This window comes from Bos javanicus, chromosome 2 (genome assembly GCF_032452875.1).
Source record: "Bos javanicus breed banteng chromosome 2, ARS-OSU_banteng_1.0, whole genome shotgun sequence".
Classification (NCBI taxonomy): domain Eukaryota; kingdom Metazoa; phylum Chordata; class Mammalia; order Artiodactyla; family Bovidae; genus Bos; species Bos javanicus.
In genome coordinates this window covers 97,931,849-97,948,769 of record NC_083869.1, presented here as the reverse complement: position 1 = coordinate 97,948,769, position 16,921 = coordinate 97,931,849, and the positions used below count along the sequence as shown (strand labels likewise).

The following is a 16,921-nucleotide window of genomic DNA, read 5'->3' as shown; positions in this document are numbered from 1 at the left end:
CAAACAAAACTACCTATAATAATTTGGCAAGATTCCCTGAAGTACCATTTAAATAAAAGCCTTTGAGATGTGAGGATAACATGGGGAAAATCAGCAGATGAATTTTTAAAAATCTTTTGGGCAGAACTGTTTAAAGAAAAGTTACCAAGTTAAATGGACTTATGAACTACACTTTAGGTTGTTTATAAAATGTTTTCTTGATTTTCTTGCTAGAGCTTACCCTAAAAATGTTGAAGGACAAGATCTACTTTTGAAAGACTGCCCTTATGATTTCAGTGGTGGGCAGCACTGCACAGTGGGAAGTCCTGCTGAGCCTCCTTCAGAGAGCCAGGCTCCCAGTGCACACGGCTCACCTTCACTGAGTCAAGAGACCAAGGTGAGAGTATTCTATGTAACTGTTAAAACTTCCTTAATTGACTTTCAAAAACTTGTTTATAGAATTGTTTGCTGCTGACAAAGGATTCACCATTACGTAACACATTCAGTGCAACAGTCCAGTACAGAATGCTGGGTGTAGAAACCAGAGGATCCATATTCCAGCATTCAAGTTCCATCACTAACTACAGATACTTCCCCCTTTTATGAAACACATGTATGTGTGTGCCCAGTCATATCTAACTCTTAGCGACCCCATGGACTATCGCCCCACCAGGCTGCTCTGTCCATGAAATTCTCCAGGCGAGAATACTGGAGTGGGTTGCCATTCCCTTCTCCAGGGGATCTTCCCTACCCAGGGATCGAACCTGTGTCTCCTGCATTGCAGGCAGATTCTTTACTGCTTGAGTCATCGGGGAAGCCCTTTTATGTAACATGCCAAAACCTAATTCCACCTATTCACTTATTGTTAGAAAAAGGGAATTCTATCAAAGTTTATTACAAACCTAATTGGATTAAATAGAATGTTACCTGGCACATAGAAAGGTTAGTTATTTCTCTTCCCCTTAGAAAAGATTTTGTCTCCCCATTTGTCCAGTTTTAACCTCAATAGGAGTGCTTTCTACACTGCATCTATACAGCTCTTGCACTGTTTTTCATCAGTAGATATTGGAAAAGAAGAATGTCTAGAATCAAGAGAGTAGAGATAATAGAATTTAAGAGGCAAATCATAGAAAGCTCAAAGAAAAGTTAATAGGTGTCTATAATAATGATGGAATGAAAATGGAGATACTGAAGTAGATGACCCAAACACATTTAAGGGAATTTCCCTAACATGCACCTAGCCTTAAAATGAGGACCAGTACTCCCTAATGGCACCATTTCCCTCTTCTTGGAAGAGGCAAAGTAAAAAAATAATTCCCAAAGGTCCCTATTAAATAATCCTCAGTATGTCCCACTTTAAGTTGCTGGATACTTAGGACCAAATAAGAATCTGTACTGACCAATGGTTATTACAAAATTGACATCTACAGATTATCTGAGATATGAACTTAAATTAGCTGAAACTGAAAATGTTTTCTCTTTCAGTCTTTGTGGTGGGAACGACGGACTTTTCCACTGAAGGATGAAGACACAGAAGCTTTATTATGCCAAGATGAAAAAAATGATCAGGTTGAAAGATCAAGCCCAGCTTTCCACGGTGAAGTCTTCTGCACCAGTGCACCAGAGAATGGCCACCATCCAAAAAGGCAGGCAGATGGAATGGAAGAGTACAAAACCCTTGGTCTAGGACTTACTCATGTTAAAAAAAATAGGTGACAGGGAACAAGTGAAGAAAACTGTAAATGAATGGGAAAACAGGAGAAAAAAGCAAGCCCTGTTGTCCAGCCCCTCCAGTCTCAGTTCCAGAATAAGAGCATATAGTGCACATTAACCTTTTACGCTGTTTATGAAACAGGCAAGTTAGTGTCATTTTCCTTCCTGAAACCACAAGTAACTAGCTTTTCACTGACCAACAAGTGCTAGTCATTTGTGTTTGATGCAAATCACAAGTACCAGAAAATTAACTGCTGTAATTTGCTGTCAAATCACATTACTGGGTAAATAATTTTTAAACAACTTACACCCACACCCCACCCCCCCCCACCACCCCCGTGTATCAAATGACAGCTCCTTTTTTTCTATACAAATGGTTAATCTTAAATTGCCTCAGAAATAAGAATATAAAAATATGCGTGTATAGAGTATACATGCATATATATACACACATCTAAGTAGTTTTAAAAAGCACTGGCAGTGACCATTCCACTTGAAAAATGCATGTATGAATTATCCCATGAAATATCAGCTGCACTATAAAGAAGCACAGATTTCCAATGATATTGGACATCTAGAAACATCCCTTCCTAGTAGTCCAGACTTGAAAAAAGATATTTAATAGAAGTTATTTATGGAAATTTCTATACCAGGTAACATAATACACTTTATTTGAAATCACTGATAATCTGTTGGGTTAAACACAGGTTATTTTCTATTCACTCCTAACAGAATAAGAAAAGCAATGGCGAGTTAAATATTAGTGTATTTTAAAAGTATCACGTCTTTTAAGATTTGAGCTTTATGTATCTCATAAACATCCCACTTAAAATGAGTAACAAACAGGAAATTGCCATTAGTATATTATTGTACTTCTAGTTCATTTGGTCACTCCTTACCATTGCTTACTCTATTCAAATAGGCATCTATTCTTACTTGTATCCTAGAGAGAGAATTAAAATTCTTAATAGTTCAGTATTGGATACTGGAGTATATATAAAGTAAAATCTCTTTTGACACTATTACATTATTTTTTCCTATGTAAAAATTGAGGACAATTTATATGAATCACTTTTCTCATGTAGAACAGGTTATTCAAGTTGTAGTACCCATATAACTGACAATCCTAGCCACCTGGCCTAATCTGGGGGATCTGACAGTAAGTTTTTGTTAGAGACTGGAAATTATACTGGTCTCTTTAAAGAAAAAATTTCCAATTCAATACTGACAAATTTTTGCTTGTAGTTTTACTGTACATTAAAAAAAAAAAAAAAAGAACAAACCCAAGTTGTCCAGGCAAATAAACTCAATTTTTTTGTCATGTCTGATATTATAATCTATGTAAGTTTTTAATTAAAAAGTTATTTCTATATGCCGTGTTGTCTGTGTCTATTTCTACACGCCTCGTCATCTCCTAGCTGTGTGGCAAAGCCTTTCCTAAGCCAAAATAAAAACGAACAGTAAGAAATAAAATTTTACCTTGAGAAAACAGAAGAAACCAAGGAAGCTCTATTCCATGCTTTAAAGTGTTAACATTCCTATTTTCCAAACCTTATTTCTCAAAACTCATAGTAGCCTGAAAAAGTTTAATGACATTGGTCCTGTTATTTCTTGCCATGTGTATTTCATAGCAAGAGTATTTACAAGAATGAAGTAGGTAATACATATCTACTGTCAAACTGTAATTTGGGACACAATAATAAATAGTGTATGGATTAAATCTGTACCTTGTCATATATTAGCCTACCTGGTCTTTCTTTCTTGGATTAATAAAATATATATCCTTGGAGTCAAAAGTCATTAGTTGCAGAATATTCTTAGCAATTGGTTTTTCTACTTTAAAGTTAGACTAGAAATAAGACAATTAAGCTTCCTTTGCTTAATCCACCTCTTAAGTGCTCCATCTATAAAAAAAGAGTACAGAACAGAAATCCTATGCTTTCCTGGATTCTTTCCATTGTACCAGCCTGTTGATGAGTTTCAGTATCATTTTTTTTTTTTTTTTAACGGGGACAAACACACCTGTTTTACCATTCATAGGACTGACTGTAGGTTTAGTGAGATTGTATCAATGTACTTTATAATCCTCCTCAAAACAAATTTATCTAATAGCTTCCTTGCCTTGGCATGTTCAATTCCACACCCTTACAATTCTAGGAATAGTGGAAGCTTTACATATATAATAATCTTTCAATCCTCAATACAATACCACACTCTCATAATTACATTCAATGTATAAATCAATTAATAGAAACTCAAAGAGGTTGGCTGATTTGGTTTGCTAAGATCAAACAAACAGAAGGGTCAGGATTCAACTTAATATTACTTCTAAATAGAGGCCTTTTTTCTTTTTTTAGCATAGAGCTAGCAAAACATTTTTTATGTCCTTAGGAATAGTGTGTATAATTAAAAAAAATGGGAAACGGGGTGGAGGGGAGAGATCACTGAATACTCTGTCCTTCTAGGACAGCTAACAAAATACCCTGATAAAACTTGTGCTCATATTTTAGAACAGACAACTTGAAAATCCCTGGGCTTCATAATACACTTTTTTTTTTTTAATATATCAAATATAAGGTGCAAAGTAAAAAATAAATGTTTTTGAAACTAGGAGAGTAAGTATGCCATTCCTAATCAGATGCAAACTTAGTTATCACACACAAAAAATGACATGAAACAGGAAAAACGGAAGAACTTCCTTTGCTTTCAGAAAACAGTAAAGAAACCAAAGAAAATTCTTTTTAGAAATTCAGAAAAAAAATTTTTTTTCATAGTCGCTAACATGCCTTCCTTAGGCATTAAGACACTTTTCTGCTTGTAACCTTTATACAGCCATATTTTTACTCTTCATAAAAATCAAGCCTCCCAGTAAAAATGGTATTTTATCACATTAATCTTTCAATTCCATCACTAAAAATGTAGTTATACACACCAATTTCTAACCTCTTGGAACATTCTGCATAATGGATTTTAGTCACTGGGATGAGTAATTGCTCAGAAAAGCAGCACTGCCTCAACTGTGGTATGATTTGGTAGTCAATATTCTTGTTTTCCAGTAAAAAGGAGAGCTCCTAAGCAGAAACACTGGGGTCCTTGTTGTTTCATCGATCAAGAGAACGTTTCTGAGCAGCTTCTGAGCAAACATTTCTTAACAGGTTGATCACAGATCTGGGGTCTTCACTCCTCATAATGGCACTGCCAGACACAATCATGTTAGCGCCTGCCTGAAAGAAGTAAACACTTTAGGTTATGCCTCAAAGGAAGATGTGGAAAAACCTGAAACAGAACTCCCAGACTAGAGTTTCTACCCTTATAGCTGGCAGTCAGCACTTTAACTGTATAAAAGCCACTTCAAGATGAACATACTTAAGCAGCTAGTTCAATGAAGAAAGAAGCTGAAATGCTTAAAAGAGGATGTGAAATTATTTTTAAACATGTCTAAGAAACATTGTCTTTTTGGTAACCCTTAACCCCCTTCTTCAGGGCTTCCCTGGTGGCTCAGACAGTAAAGCGTCTGCCTGCAATGCAGGAGACCCGGGTTCAATCCCTGGGTTGGGAAGATCCCCTGGAGAAGAAAATGGCAACCCACTCCAGTATTCTTGCCTGGAAAATCCCATGGACGGAGGAGCCTGGTGGGCTACAGTACATGGGGTCGCAAAGAGTCGGACATGACTGAGCGACTTCACTTTCTTTCTTTTCAACCCCCTTCTAAATAAACTATAGTGCATCTCTGCGAACACTGAGATAAGGTTTAATCTAAAACCTTTCATCTTCACCTCTATTAAAGTTTTCCCCATATGTACCGATGCCCCCTCAGCTCCTAAAAAAAAAAAATCAATCTTTTCATCTTTGAACTATGTAGAGGAATTTGCAGACAGTCTAAAAGGACAATTACTGTTAAAATGTGAGATAATCCATAAAATATGGCAACACTACATTTAAGTATCTTCTCATGTTGATGCCAGTAGAAATGGAACATATTCTTATGTATGCTTCACTGCATTCCAGAATGGTTTTGAGGTGGCTTAAAAAAGATTTTCAAGATGTTTTTCAATATGAAATCAAAGCGTAAAACCGAGTAAAAACTTATAAAAATGAGTTGAAATTTATCTGAGATTTGACTCAGGGAGGAAAATCCAATCTGTTATATGATTCAGAGCTGAAAGAAAGGGGGACCATTGAGAGAACTGCTGAAGCTGAGAAAAATTTCTCCAGTGAGAGAGACACTGCTGTGCTATGATACAGTGCATTGTCCAACAATGTTCCTCATAAAAATGAAATATTAGTTTTCTAGCGTTACAACTTAATATGTCTCAATGTAAGCAGAAACAGCATTAATGACAAAGCACAGTTCAGTAAAAATGAATTTTACAGGGGTCAAAAGATATATGCTCACTGTCTGTCCAGTGTCATCTCCATACTGATCACAGTATCAAGCAGAAAAGTGTGTGACATTTATACAAAACATTGGAAGCAAAAATAGGAAGCAAAAAAAAAAACCCACACACAAAATAGGAAGATTCCCTATTTTGGAAAACTGTCTCAAAGGCCTTGGAACTTCTCAATGATATTACACACGCTTGTAGTCAGCACATTCCTCTTTCAAAGAATTTTTTCATCATTACTGAGGTAGCCAGGACTTACTATTTACTTTCCTAGTTTTACATTTAAACAAACAAATACTTTTCCAGGAAAGATGGTAACAATAACCCGGTGTACGAGACAGCAAAAGAGACACTGTTGTATAGAACAGTCTTATGGACTCTGTGGGAGAGGGAGAGGGTGGGAAGATTTGGGAGAATGGCAATGAAACATGTAAAATATCATGTAGGAAACGAGTTGCCAGTCCAGGTTCAATGCATGATGCTGGATGCTTGGGGCTGGTGCACTGGGACGGCCCAGAGGGATGGTATGGGGAGGGAGGAGGGAGGAGGGTTCGGGATGGGGAGCACATGTGTACCTGTGGTGGATTCATTTTGATATTTGGCAAAACTAATACAATTATGTAAAGTTTAAAAATAAAATAAAATTAGAGAAAAAAAAAAAAAAGGAAGTATAGGGGAAATCTCTTTGGTAGATAAGACCTGTCCTGGCATTACATTTGATAGGAAATTGGTCCAGGTTGTCGTCAAGGAGCAGTCTCACCTCTGCGCATTTATGGATAGTGTCAGGACCTACTCCACCATCCACCTCAATGTCCAAAGATGGGAACTGGGTCCTCAACCAATGAACCTAGATATACACAAGGAAATAAATGACTCCTAAGTGGACAGGTAGAGGGAAAGCACACCAAACAAAAATGAAATGGCCACTAAAATATGACTCCAAATGTCTCACCAAGTAACTTTATATCAATAAAAGTTATGACTGGGGAAAACCATCTTAATATACTGAAACAAACTTTCATAAAAGCAAGCTTTGTTCTATTTGGCAAATGGCATTGAATTTGTCATGGATTTGCCGAAAATATAGTTCACAGAAACAAGGCAAAGATAAAACCCTCAATATTCAATGAAAATTCCATCTAAAGGTTACAGAACAGTTTCCAATGGTTTTGGAAACAAAAACTCAACACTAACATGTGGTATCTCTTCTGATCTCCAAACCTGAATCTCTTGGGCATCTCTCATCCCATATTCCAATGATATGTAGGCACCCCCATTTCCCTGCCTTCAGAGCAAGGCATAAACATACAAGCAGCCCAAACATACAAGCAGCCCAATACATGCTTACTGAATGAATATACACAATAAAAAACCTTACTCCGGAACCAAATACTTCTTTTTACCTTTGGCATCATATCTTCCATGAATTTCTGCCCTCCAAACCCAGGTTCCACTGTCATAACCAAGGCCATATCTATTTGATTAGCCCATGGTGCCAAATATTCAACTGAAGTTCCTGGTTTGATAGCAAGGCCAACCTGTAACAAACAAATTTGCTACATCACATCAATAACTATTTCCGTAATACATTATTGTGGCTTATCAGGCCCAGTAGGAAGCTCTATTCTTAAAGAATGGAATACATACATAAATTGTTCAGCTGTAAATTTTAAGTCAACATGGTTATCACAAGGAAATGTTTCTAAAAGATAGCAATTTCTAGAAAACACTAGTAGACTGTATTAATCTTATCTGACAAACATGTTATACTTAAAGTCTAGCTTCAAAGCTGAAGAACAGCTGTCTACGTCTGGTCTTCTTCACCTATCATTTTGGGTCTTCCACCAAACCTTCCCAATTCTGAAAATGAATAGTATAAAACATTAACGTCACCGCTAAGCTCTTACCTTCATTCCATTCTCCCGAATGTCTTTGATCAAAGCTCCTGGGTTGTCAGTAGCCTCAAGATGAAAGGTATATTGATTGGCTCCTGCTACAGCCATTGGCTTTACCCACTGTTCTGGCCTGGACACCATCATGTGCATGTCTGGAAAGAAAAGACATATCCTGTAAGTATTACTAAAAGGAAAACAGCTGCTCATATTATTGAAGTCAATCTGTAGTTTTTGCTATTTCAGATATGGACTCTTCTGGCATCATGATAATTGTTAAATAGAAGTTATACTTCAGCATAGATAGCTTCCCTGCATCCTTAAGATAAGGTTTTGGTTAAACACATTTATCAAAAAAAATCCAACATTTTTCCACAAAAAGCTTACAGCACTATTTATGAGAAGTAGTAACTAGAAATCAGGAAACATAAGTTCGGGTTCAGAAAATACCGTTGTAAAAAACTTAGATTACATTCTTAGTGAGGGAGACAAATAAAGGAGTAAATACAAATAAAGTTGGCAGTAAATAAAGCCAGTGTTGCTGGAGTCGGGGGCGGCGGGGCGGAGGGGGGGGGGCGAGGGGGAGGGGGCGGCACCGGGGAGAGAGGATGAGGTAAGAGAAACACTGGATAAAACTACCGAACTCTGCAGACCATCAGGTTTTATTCTGAATGACACAGAACAAATACTGCAGTACTTAGATCTAACTTTGAAGATCAAGGCAATAAACCTAGTGACTGCAGATGGTGAGCAGTGGTGGGGATTCCGGATATTTTCTAAAGGCAGGGCCAAGAGGGGCTGCTGTGGCTCAGACGTGCGCAGTGAGACAAGGGTCAGATGGTGCAAGGATGTGGGCCTAAGGAGCTAGAACAGAAGTGTCACCACTAAGAGGGAGACAACTGCAAAAAGGAAGGGCAGACTCAGAGGAAAGAACATGTTAACCAGAAGCAGCCTGCCACGTGACCTTAAATCTAAAGCTCAAATCATATGAAAATGTTTGGGAAGAGATGAGTGTGGCCTTCTTAAACATCTCAACTTAAAATATAATATTAATAGCACTTCACGGGAAAGAGAGGGCAGCTTAAAAGAAGTGAAAACAAGAAATGATGCAGGAAAGAAGAAAACAGTAAACACTCTGTCTGGACAGAGAGTAATGAGGAGAGTTTTGAGCTTTTTACTTTGTAACAGAGAGCACATTTCTGATTCAGCAAAGCTATGTTAAAGAAAAAAAATCTAGTATTCCAGAATTCAATAGCAAAGATTTATAAAATGCAACAAGGCTTTGAAAAACGTCAGGAAAACAGAGCATAGAGCCTGATTAATGAAGTCAAGACTAACATTTATATTTCTAAACTAGTAAAAGTAACAAAAATAGAACATATTTTAATAGGCAAAACTTTGATTTTAGAAGATAAACTCAATTTGGTGTGTTTTTCCTTCATATCATAAACAAGAAAAATTCAATCTGGTTTACAAGACCAAGTTTACTCATTCCTAAGTTACCAGACTAGATAGCTAAGTCATCCCTATTCAATCTCCAGCGTGCAGTCACCACCAGCAACCATCACTGGACATTCTCTGGTGTTCCGGGGATCAATGACTCAGCGACTCTGCCTGTAATTACAACACAGGGCTCAAATGTTCTACTGTCAGACTCCTTCTGCACTCTTAAAAATTACTGAAGACTCCTCCACCCCAATACTGATGATGTGAAATTAAAAGACGCTTACTCCTTGGAAGCAAAGTTATGTCCAACCTAGATAGCATATTCAAAACCAGAGACATTACTTTGCCAACAAGGATCCGTCTAGTCAAGGTTTTTCCTGTGGTCATGTACGGATGTGAGAGTTGGATTGTGAAGAAGGCTGAGCACCAAAGAATTGATGTTTTTGAACTGTGGTGTTGGAGAAGACTCTTGAGAGTCCCTTGGACTGCAAGGAGATCCAACCAGTCCATTCTGAAGGAGATCAGCCCTGGGATTTCTTTGAAAGGAATGATGCTCAAGCTCAAACTCCAGTACTTTGGCCACCTCATGCGAAGAGTTGACTCATTGGAAAAAACTCTGATGCTGGGAGGGATTGGGGGCAGGAGGAGAAGGGGACGATAGAGGATGAGATGGCTGGATGGCATCACTGACTCGATGGACGTGAGTCTGAGTGAACTCCGAGAGTTGGTGATGGACAGGGAGGCCTGGCGTGCTGCAATTCATGGGGTCGCAAAGAGTCAGACACGACTGAGCGACTGACCTGAACTGAATGTATTAGAAAGGCAAACTAAAAAAACTTTTAGCGTCTACTTGTGTGTGCTAAGTCACTTCAGCCATGTGACTGAGCAACTTCACTTTCACGCATTGGAGAAGGAAATGGCAACCCACTCCAGTGCTCTAGTCTGGAGAATCCCAGGGACAGGGGAGCCTGGTGGGCTGCCGTCTATGGGGTCCCACAGAGTCAGACACAACTGAAGTGACTTAGCAGCAGCAGTAGTGCCTGGCTTAAGAGAATACATCTGTATTCTCACATCTGCTCTGCATTCAATCTGTTGTTTTATAGTAGGGAAAAAAAAATACAGAAAAGGGAGGCGTCCCTACACGCATAGCCTTTTCACTCAAGTATGGATATTCTACCATTTCTACCCCAAAACTCAACAAGCAGTATGAAAGATTACAGGCAATGTGGAATCTATAAATCCTGTCAGTGACCTTTCCATACTTTGTTAATGCTAAAACTCGTTAGTCTGTATTTTGAACAGCTTTTTTAAGTACTGTTGTTTCACTGAGTTATACAGATCTTCCAAACAGAGACACATTCTTTATATACTATCCAAAACCCACATGTGTCAATGTCACTACAGATCTGATCAAAAAAGCTGTAAGCATTGGGAAGCTCTCAAGCTCAAAGCAGCAAATATAAGTTTTCCAAAACTCCAATTTTGACTTGCAAATTCTAACTTTTGTCAGTGGCAACGAAAAGTGATGAGCTGCTTTCTTTGAAGTGACAGGTTCACGTAGTTAATTTTAAAGACAACATCAGGAAAACATCTAAGGCTAATAACCACAGTTCATTGTCAGTTATTCTTGTAATGGAAAATGGTGTTTGTGAAAAAACCAGCACTTGCAGTACAGCTCAAGACAATGAAATGAGTGGTCTTCCTCAAGGAAATGATCATCCTCCAGGATTCAACAGAAGGGCTTTGTACGTATTACCTTCCTACTTCGTCACACAAAATACTAAAGAGACGTGCACTCAAGAATCAAGATTTACTAAATCCATCACCTGTTCCAATTCATCAAGGATACTTACTATGAAGGCACGGTGTGTAAGAACATCACGACTACCTGTAGTAACCTGTTCAGTATTACCCGTTCAGTAAAACCACCTTATCTCTGGCTAGGGCATCAGCAGACTCACTCACCGCTTCTGCACCATCAGTACAAATAATGGCAAATAATATCAGTACAAATAATTTACAAATCGAACTACAAATAGTTTTGACATCATGCTGCTGCTGCTGCTGCTAAGTCGCTTCAGTCATATCTGTCTGAAAAAGACTCCCACAGGTCCTCAGGCATACTTGAAGACCACTGATTTAGATAAAAGCAAAAATGACTTTTCCCTACCACTTTACATCTTAAGACAGTAAATTCTACTCAATATTAGGACTGAATTGTTAAAAGCGTTAGCAGTTATACACACAACTTGTGATCTAACTCCTAAGATACATAAGGCACCAACAACCAGTATCCAAGAATTAAACAAATAACATATAATATAAAAACAAAGGTCACAAACACTAAAGCATATGAAATCCATTCATCTTTAGAGATTGTCTTCTGGTAAGACTGATTAGCAAGTTTAGCAGCAAACAACAAACTAAAAGCAGGAATGAAAAAACAGATTGTGGGGGGGTGGGGGTGTCAGCTGAGCTGGTAAGAGAAGGGGCACAGATGGGGGGGAGTCAAACAGCAGTGAGAAGTAACAGTTGGGAGACCAGCTAAAAGGAAGGGGAAAAGACAACTACAGACATACTTTAAATCCACACAAAGCCAGAGTGGAGGATTCTGTGGCCATCGTACAAGGCGTGAGAGGGCAAAGAACACTATTTCATCCAACTCCGATAGTTGTAAGGATATATTTACCCTCGAAAATTCAGCTTCCAAAATGTTAATAATAATTAAAAAAAAAAAGTTCAGGTAATCAGAGGATTATATTCCATTATTTGGAAATTTCAAAATGGTGAACATGTTGGTGGAACAGTTTCCCTCAAGTCACATGAATTGATAAAGTTGGTGCCTTCGAAGTGGAACAGGCCTACAGAGGCTCTAACAGCCTCCTGCAATGTCGGCAGTGTTCCACAACTGCACTGGGACAGTAGTCACACGCGGCCACTAAGAACTCACAATGCAGTTAATGCCACTAAGAAACAATTTTTAATTTTAGCTGACTTAAATAGCTACATGAGGCTAGTGGCTACCATACTGAACAGGCACAGCTAGAGCCCTTCATAAAACTGGTCCACAATAGGTCAATAAAAATATGTAAGTTTTACTAAAATTAAGTAATGAATTACATAAACACACATTATTTATAAAAACTCACCTAATGTCTTCTGTACCAGAGATCTGGCAAGAGAGGCTCTGCTAACTTAGCTTAAAACATCAGCAGCAGTGACAAGGATATGTGGGCTGAATCTACGTTCCACAGGAGTAACTTCTAGGTCACTATGAGATCTTAAAAAAAAACCTTAATTCACCTTATCCTACAACACTGAAGTGGAGCATACACAGACCAGTAGAAAGCTCCAGTTTCTATGAATCGACTTCTCATCTAGACCACAAATCAACTGATTCCTAAGTTCATTTAACAATCACATTGAGCTTCAGCTTTGTGTCTATGCTAAGCTCTGGGAAAACCACAGCAAACCAAGTGAATGAAATCCTGCCCTTAAGGAGTCTGATAAAAGCAATCGCAGATTGAAAGAAATTCTAAGAAAAATCAATAATGTAAAAAGGTTAATTTAGGACAGGCCTCTCTGAAGAAACAACAACAAAGGGTCTGAGGTGGAAAGATGAGGTAGCACTGACCAAGTGAACACGGCTTTTTAGGCAAAGTGACTCTAGCCAAAGTGCCTAGGCCCCAAAGTGCGCAAGTTCGGCTTCTTACAGTAGGCCAATGAAGTCCCAGCACAGGGAGAAGGGAAAGGGTACACTGTCAAACTGGAGGTTGAGAAATCAACCAGCTACTTCCCCTTTACTTGAGCAAGATACTCCGCTTCAGATGGCGTAAACACCCACTTACCAAAGAAAGGGTCCTGGCCTAGCTGCTTTCGGAGGCTTTCTACCACAGGGTGACCAAAGGTGATGTTGGGAACAAAATGCCTACAAGACAAACAAAATCTTACTCTGAAAATGTTTTCAATTCAGTCTCTGTATTTTTCTCAAAATGTATCCTGATAGACAAAGAGGAGATTATCTGTGATTGCAATATTTTTCAATTTAACATCAGTATCAGTATTAGGCACTAAAAATACCCATAGAATTTCAGTTTTACAGAGCAGTAACTCCTTGATATTCCAGTAAGTCATAATGTCACATAATCAACCAATTTAACACTGTAATTCAAAATCCATGACAGGAAGAAATGAAGGATGACAAAATCAAAACCCCAAAATTTATATGACTTGCCCAAGTCACATACTAGTTAGGAAGTTCAAGACTCTGATATGGGTTTCTCAAATCTTAAGCCTATCACAGGTCACCTGTGGCTATCTCTAATCCACCTCTATCACAGGGCATAAAATGACAAGATTATTTAAGCTTTCTTAAAGATTATCAATAAGGAAACTTAACTGTGCCTTCCCTGGTGGCTCAGAGGTTAAAGCGTCTGCCTGCAATGCAGAGAGAGCTGGGTTTGATCCCTGGGTCAGGAAGATCCCTGGAGAAGGAAATGGCAACTCACTCCAGTATTCTTGCCCGGAGAATCCCATGGACGGAGGAGCCTGATGGGCTACAGTCCACGGGGTTGCAAATAGTCGGACACGACTGAGCGACTTCACTTTCACTGAAGGTTTGTAACATACCAGATATTGTACCTTATTTTATTTCATCTTCACAACAGCCCTCTGAGGTAGATGCTGTTATTATCTCCATTTGAGGAGCACAGGATATAACTTCCTTAAGTCACCCAGTTAATAATTCGTTGGGGCAGGTTTCAAATTAAGGCTTTCTGATATCAGACCCAAGGCAGTTAACCATTATCCTGCTCCAGTTCTCTTGTTTTATCACCAGCTCACTTCAACATTTAGGCTGGGTGCTTCAGAGTACTATATTTTGTTTAAAAATAAAAAAGTTTCTCTGCTCACCACAGACAAGTTTACAATCTCACTAGCACTAAGAGATGGCTAATGACTCACCACAACTCATGACTGACTGCTACAGTATAGTTGTTGGCAGGAAGCCAGCTCGCCTAAGGACCACTTTCCCCAACTCCCTTTAACACCAGGTGGCCACGTGACTAGTTCTCACAAAAGGGCTGTGAAATACGAACACAGGTGATGCGTGTCACTGCAGAGCCCGGGAGGTTGAGTATATTCGTGTTCTGTTCTCATTTTACCCTTCTGCCAGGAAAGAGGCCCTTGAGGGCAGAGACAGGGGATGGAAGGGGACTCTGACGTCCCTGAATTTCTGCATGGAAGGACATTCACACCAAACTACTACCTGAAGGAAAAATAAACTTTATAATGTTAAGCCAAAGAAATCTAGGCTTTCTTTAGTTAAAGTAGTATGCATTACCTTGAATGAGGCCTGTAGAGAAAAGCTAAAGTATGCAATATAAGATAATTGTTTCAGAGGCAGGTAGAATAGCATTTTTTTTTAAAGCAATAGATCATGGGGTTCATGTCCATGGAATTCTTCAGGCAAGAATACTAGAATGGGTTGCCATTTCTTTCTCCAGGGGACCTTTACGACCCAGGGATCAAACCCAGGTTTCCCACGTTACCGGCAGATTCTTTACCACCTGAGCCACCAGGGAAGCCCCAGATCATGGAATTACAGAACTAATGGAATTTGTAAAGATGGGGAAAGAAATGAAGCAAAGGTAGAGAAAACTAAGTTAAGCTCAAAGAAAGGGAGACGGTGCTGCCCACCTTGGCTACTATGAATAAAATACGAGGCAAGACTGTGTCACATTAAATGATACAGAATGCCAGGCTCACTGTTTGAACTTTAATCCTGATCAAGTGAGATTTTAAAAGAGAAAGTCAAAGTCGCTCACTCAGGTCTGACTCTTTGCAACCCCATGTTCTATACAGTCCATGGGAATTCTCCAGGCTAGAATACTGGAGTGGGTAGCCTTTCCCCTCTCCAGGGGATCTTCCCAAGTCAGGGATCAAACCCAGGTCTCCCGCATTGCAGGTGAATTCTTTATCAGCTGAGCCACCAGAGAAGCAATGAACAATTAAGATGGAAACAATACTTTAGTAGCACAAATGACTGAGCAGTAAACTGGAAGAAGCAAGGCAAGAGGTGTTGGTAAATGACAAGAAACAGCAAAAACAGAAACAAGGATAGCAACTGACGGGATTTTCCTGATAAGATGCAGCAGGGTGGTGGTGGGGTGGGAAGTGCTGTCAGAGAAGAAACCACGGGGCTTCCCAGGTGGTGCTAGTGGTAAAGAACCTGCCTGCCAATGCTGGAGATGTAAGAGACGTAGGTTCCCTCCGTGGGTTGGGAAGAGCTCCTAGAGGAGGGCATGCCAACCCACTCCAGTATTCTTGCCTGGAGAATCCCATGGATAGAGGAGCCTGGCTGGCTACAGTCCATGGGGTCACAAAGAGGCAGACACAACTGAAGTAACTTAGCACCCAGCACCAAGGTCTTGAGCTCAGATGACAAGCAGGCAGAATGCGGGTTAATAAAAAATTATACAGGACAACCACCATTCTAAACAATTCCATCATATTAACTCATTAAAATCATGCCAACAATTCAGTGAGACAGGTACCATTGTTTTCTGTATTTTTATAGAGTACGTCATGAGAAATGCTGGGCTGGAAGAAGCACAAGCTGGAATCAAGATTGCTGGGAGAAATAATAACCTCAGATATGCAGATGACACCACCATTATGGCAGAAAGTGAAGAGGAACTAAAGAGCCTCTTGATGAAAGTGAAAGAGGAGAGTGAAAAAGTTGGCTTAAAGCTCAACAGTCAGAAAACGAAGATCATGGCATCTGGTCCCATCACTTCATGGGAAATAGATGGGGAAACAGTGGAAACAGTGTCAGACTCTATTTTTTTGGGCTCCAAAATCACTGCAGATGGTGACTACAGCCATGAAATTAAAAGACACTTACTCCTTGGAAGGAAAGTTATAACCAACCTAGATAGCATATTGAAAAGCAGAGACATTACTTTGCCAACATTACTTGCCGTCTAGTCAAGGCTATGGTATTTCCAGCGGTCATGTATGGATGTGAGAGTTGGACTGTGAAGAAAGCTGAGCACCGAAGAATTGATGCTTTTGAACTGTGGTGTTGGAGAAGACTCTTGAAAGTCCCTTGGACTGCAAAGAGATCCAACCAGTCCATTCTAAAGGAGATCAGTCCTGGGTGTTCTTTGGAAGGACTGATGCTAAAGCTGAAACTCCAATACTTTGGCCACCTCATGCGAAGAGTTGACTCACTGGAAAAGACCCTGATGCTGGGAGTGATTGGGGGCAGGAGGAGAAGGGGACGACAGAGAATGAGATGGCTGGATGGCATCACCGACTCGATGGACATGAGCTTGAGTGAACTCCGGGAGATGGTGATGGACAGGGAGGCCTGGCGTGCTGCAATTCATGGGGTCGCAAAGAGTTGGACACGACTGAGCGACTGAACTGATAGATGAGAAAGAGAGGCTCAAGCTCACACAACCAGTAAGTGCAGGAGGCAGTCAACCTAGCTCCAAAGTTCAG

General features: G+C 39.5%; 2 protein-coding genes across 17 annotated transcripts in view; one reads left to right on the top strand and one right to left on the bottom strand.

Annotated features, from left to right (window-relative positions):
• The window catches only part of KANSL1L (KAT8 regulatory NSL complex subunit 1 like), a 125,375-nt gene extending 122,311 nt beyond the window's left edge, over positions 1–3,064 (top strand). For all 9 annotated transcript variants that reach the window (XM_061383708.1, XM_061383713.1, XM_061383742.1 and 6 more), the window contains 2 exons: positions 214–376; positions 1,465–3,064. In XM_061383708.1, the coding sequence (XP_061239692.1) occupies positions 214–376; positions 1,465–1,695 (394 nt within the window). In that variant the 3' untranslated portion in view covers positions 1,696–3,064. The remainder of the gene's footprint in view (positions 1–213; positions 377–1,464) is intronic.
• RPE (ribulose-5-phosphate-3-epimerase) overlaps positions 1–16,921 on the bottom strand; it is a 29,118-nt gene that overhangs the window by 5,212 nt on the left and 6,985 nt on the right. For 5 of the 8 annotated variants that reach the window (XM_061383781.1, XM_061383783.1, XM_061383787.1 and 2 more), the window contains 5 exons: positions 13,264–13,343; positions 7,985–8,124; positions 7,481–7,615; positions 6,838–6,924; positions 3,677–4,916 (listed from right to left, as the gene is read on the bottom strand). In XM_061383781.1, coding sequence (XP_061239765.1) covers positions 4,794–4,916; positions 6,838–6,924; positions 7,481–7,615; positions 7,985–8,124; positions 13,264–13,343 — 565 coding nt within the window. In that variant the 3' untranslated portion in view covers positions 3,677–4,793. Of the gene's footprint in view, positions 1–3,676; positions 4,917–6,837; positions 6,925–7,480; positions 7,616–7,984; positions 8,125–13,263; positions 13,344–16,921 lie in introns of those variants that run through there. The other 3 variants (XM_061383786.1, XM_061383795.1, XM_061383799.1) reach the window with 2 other exon arrangements.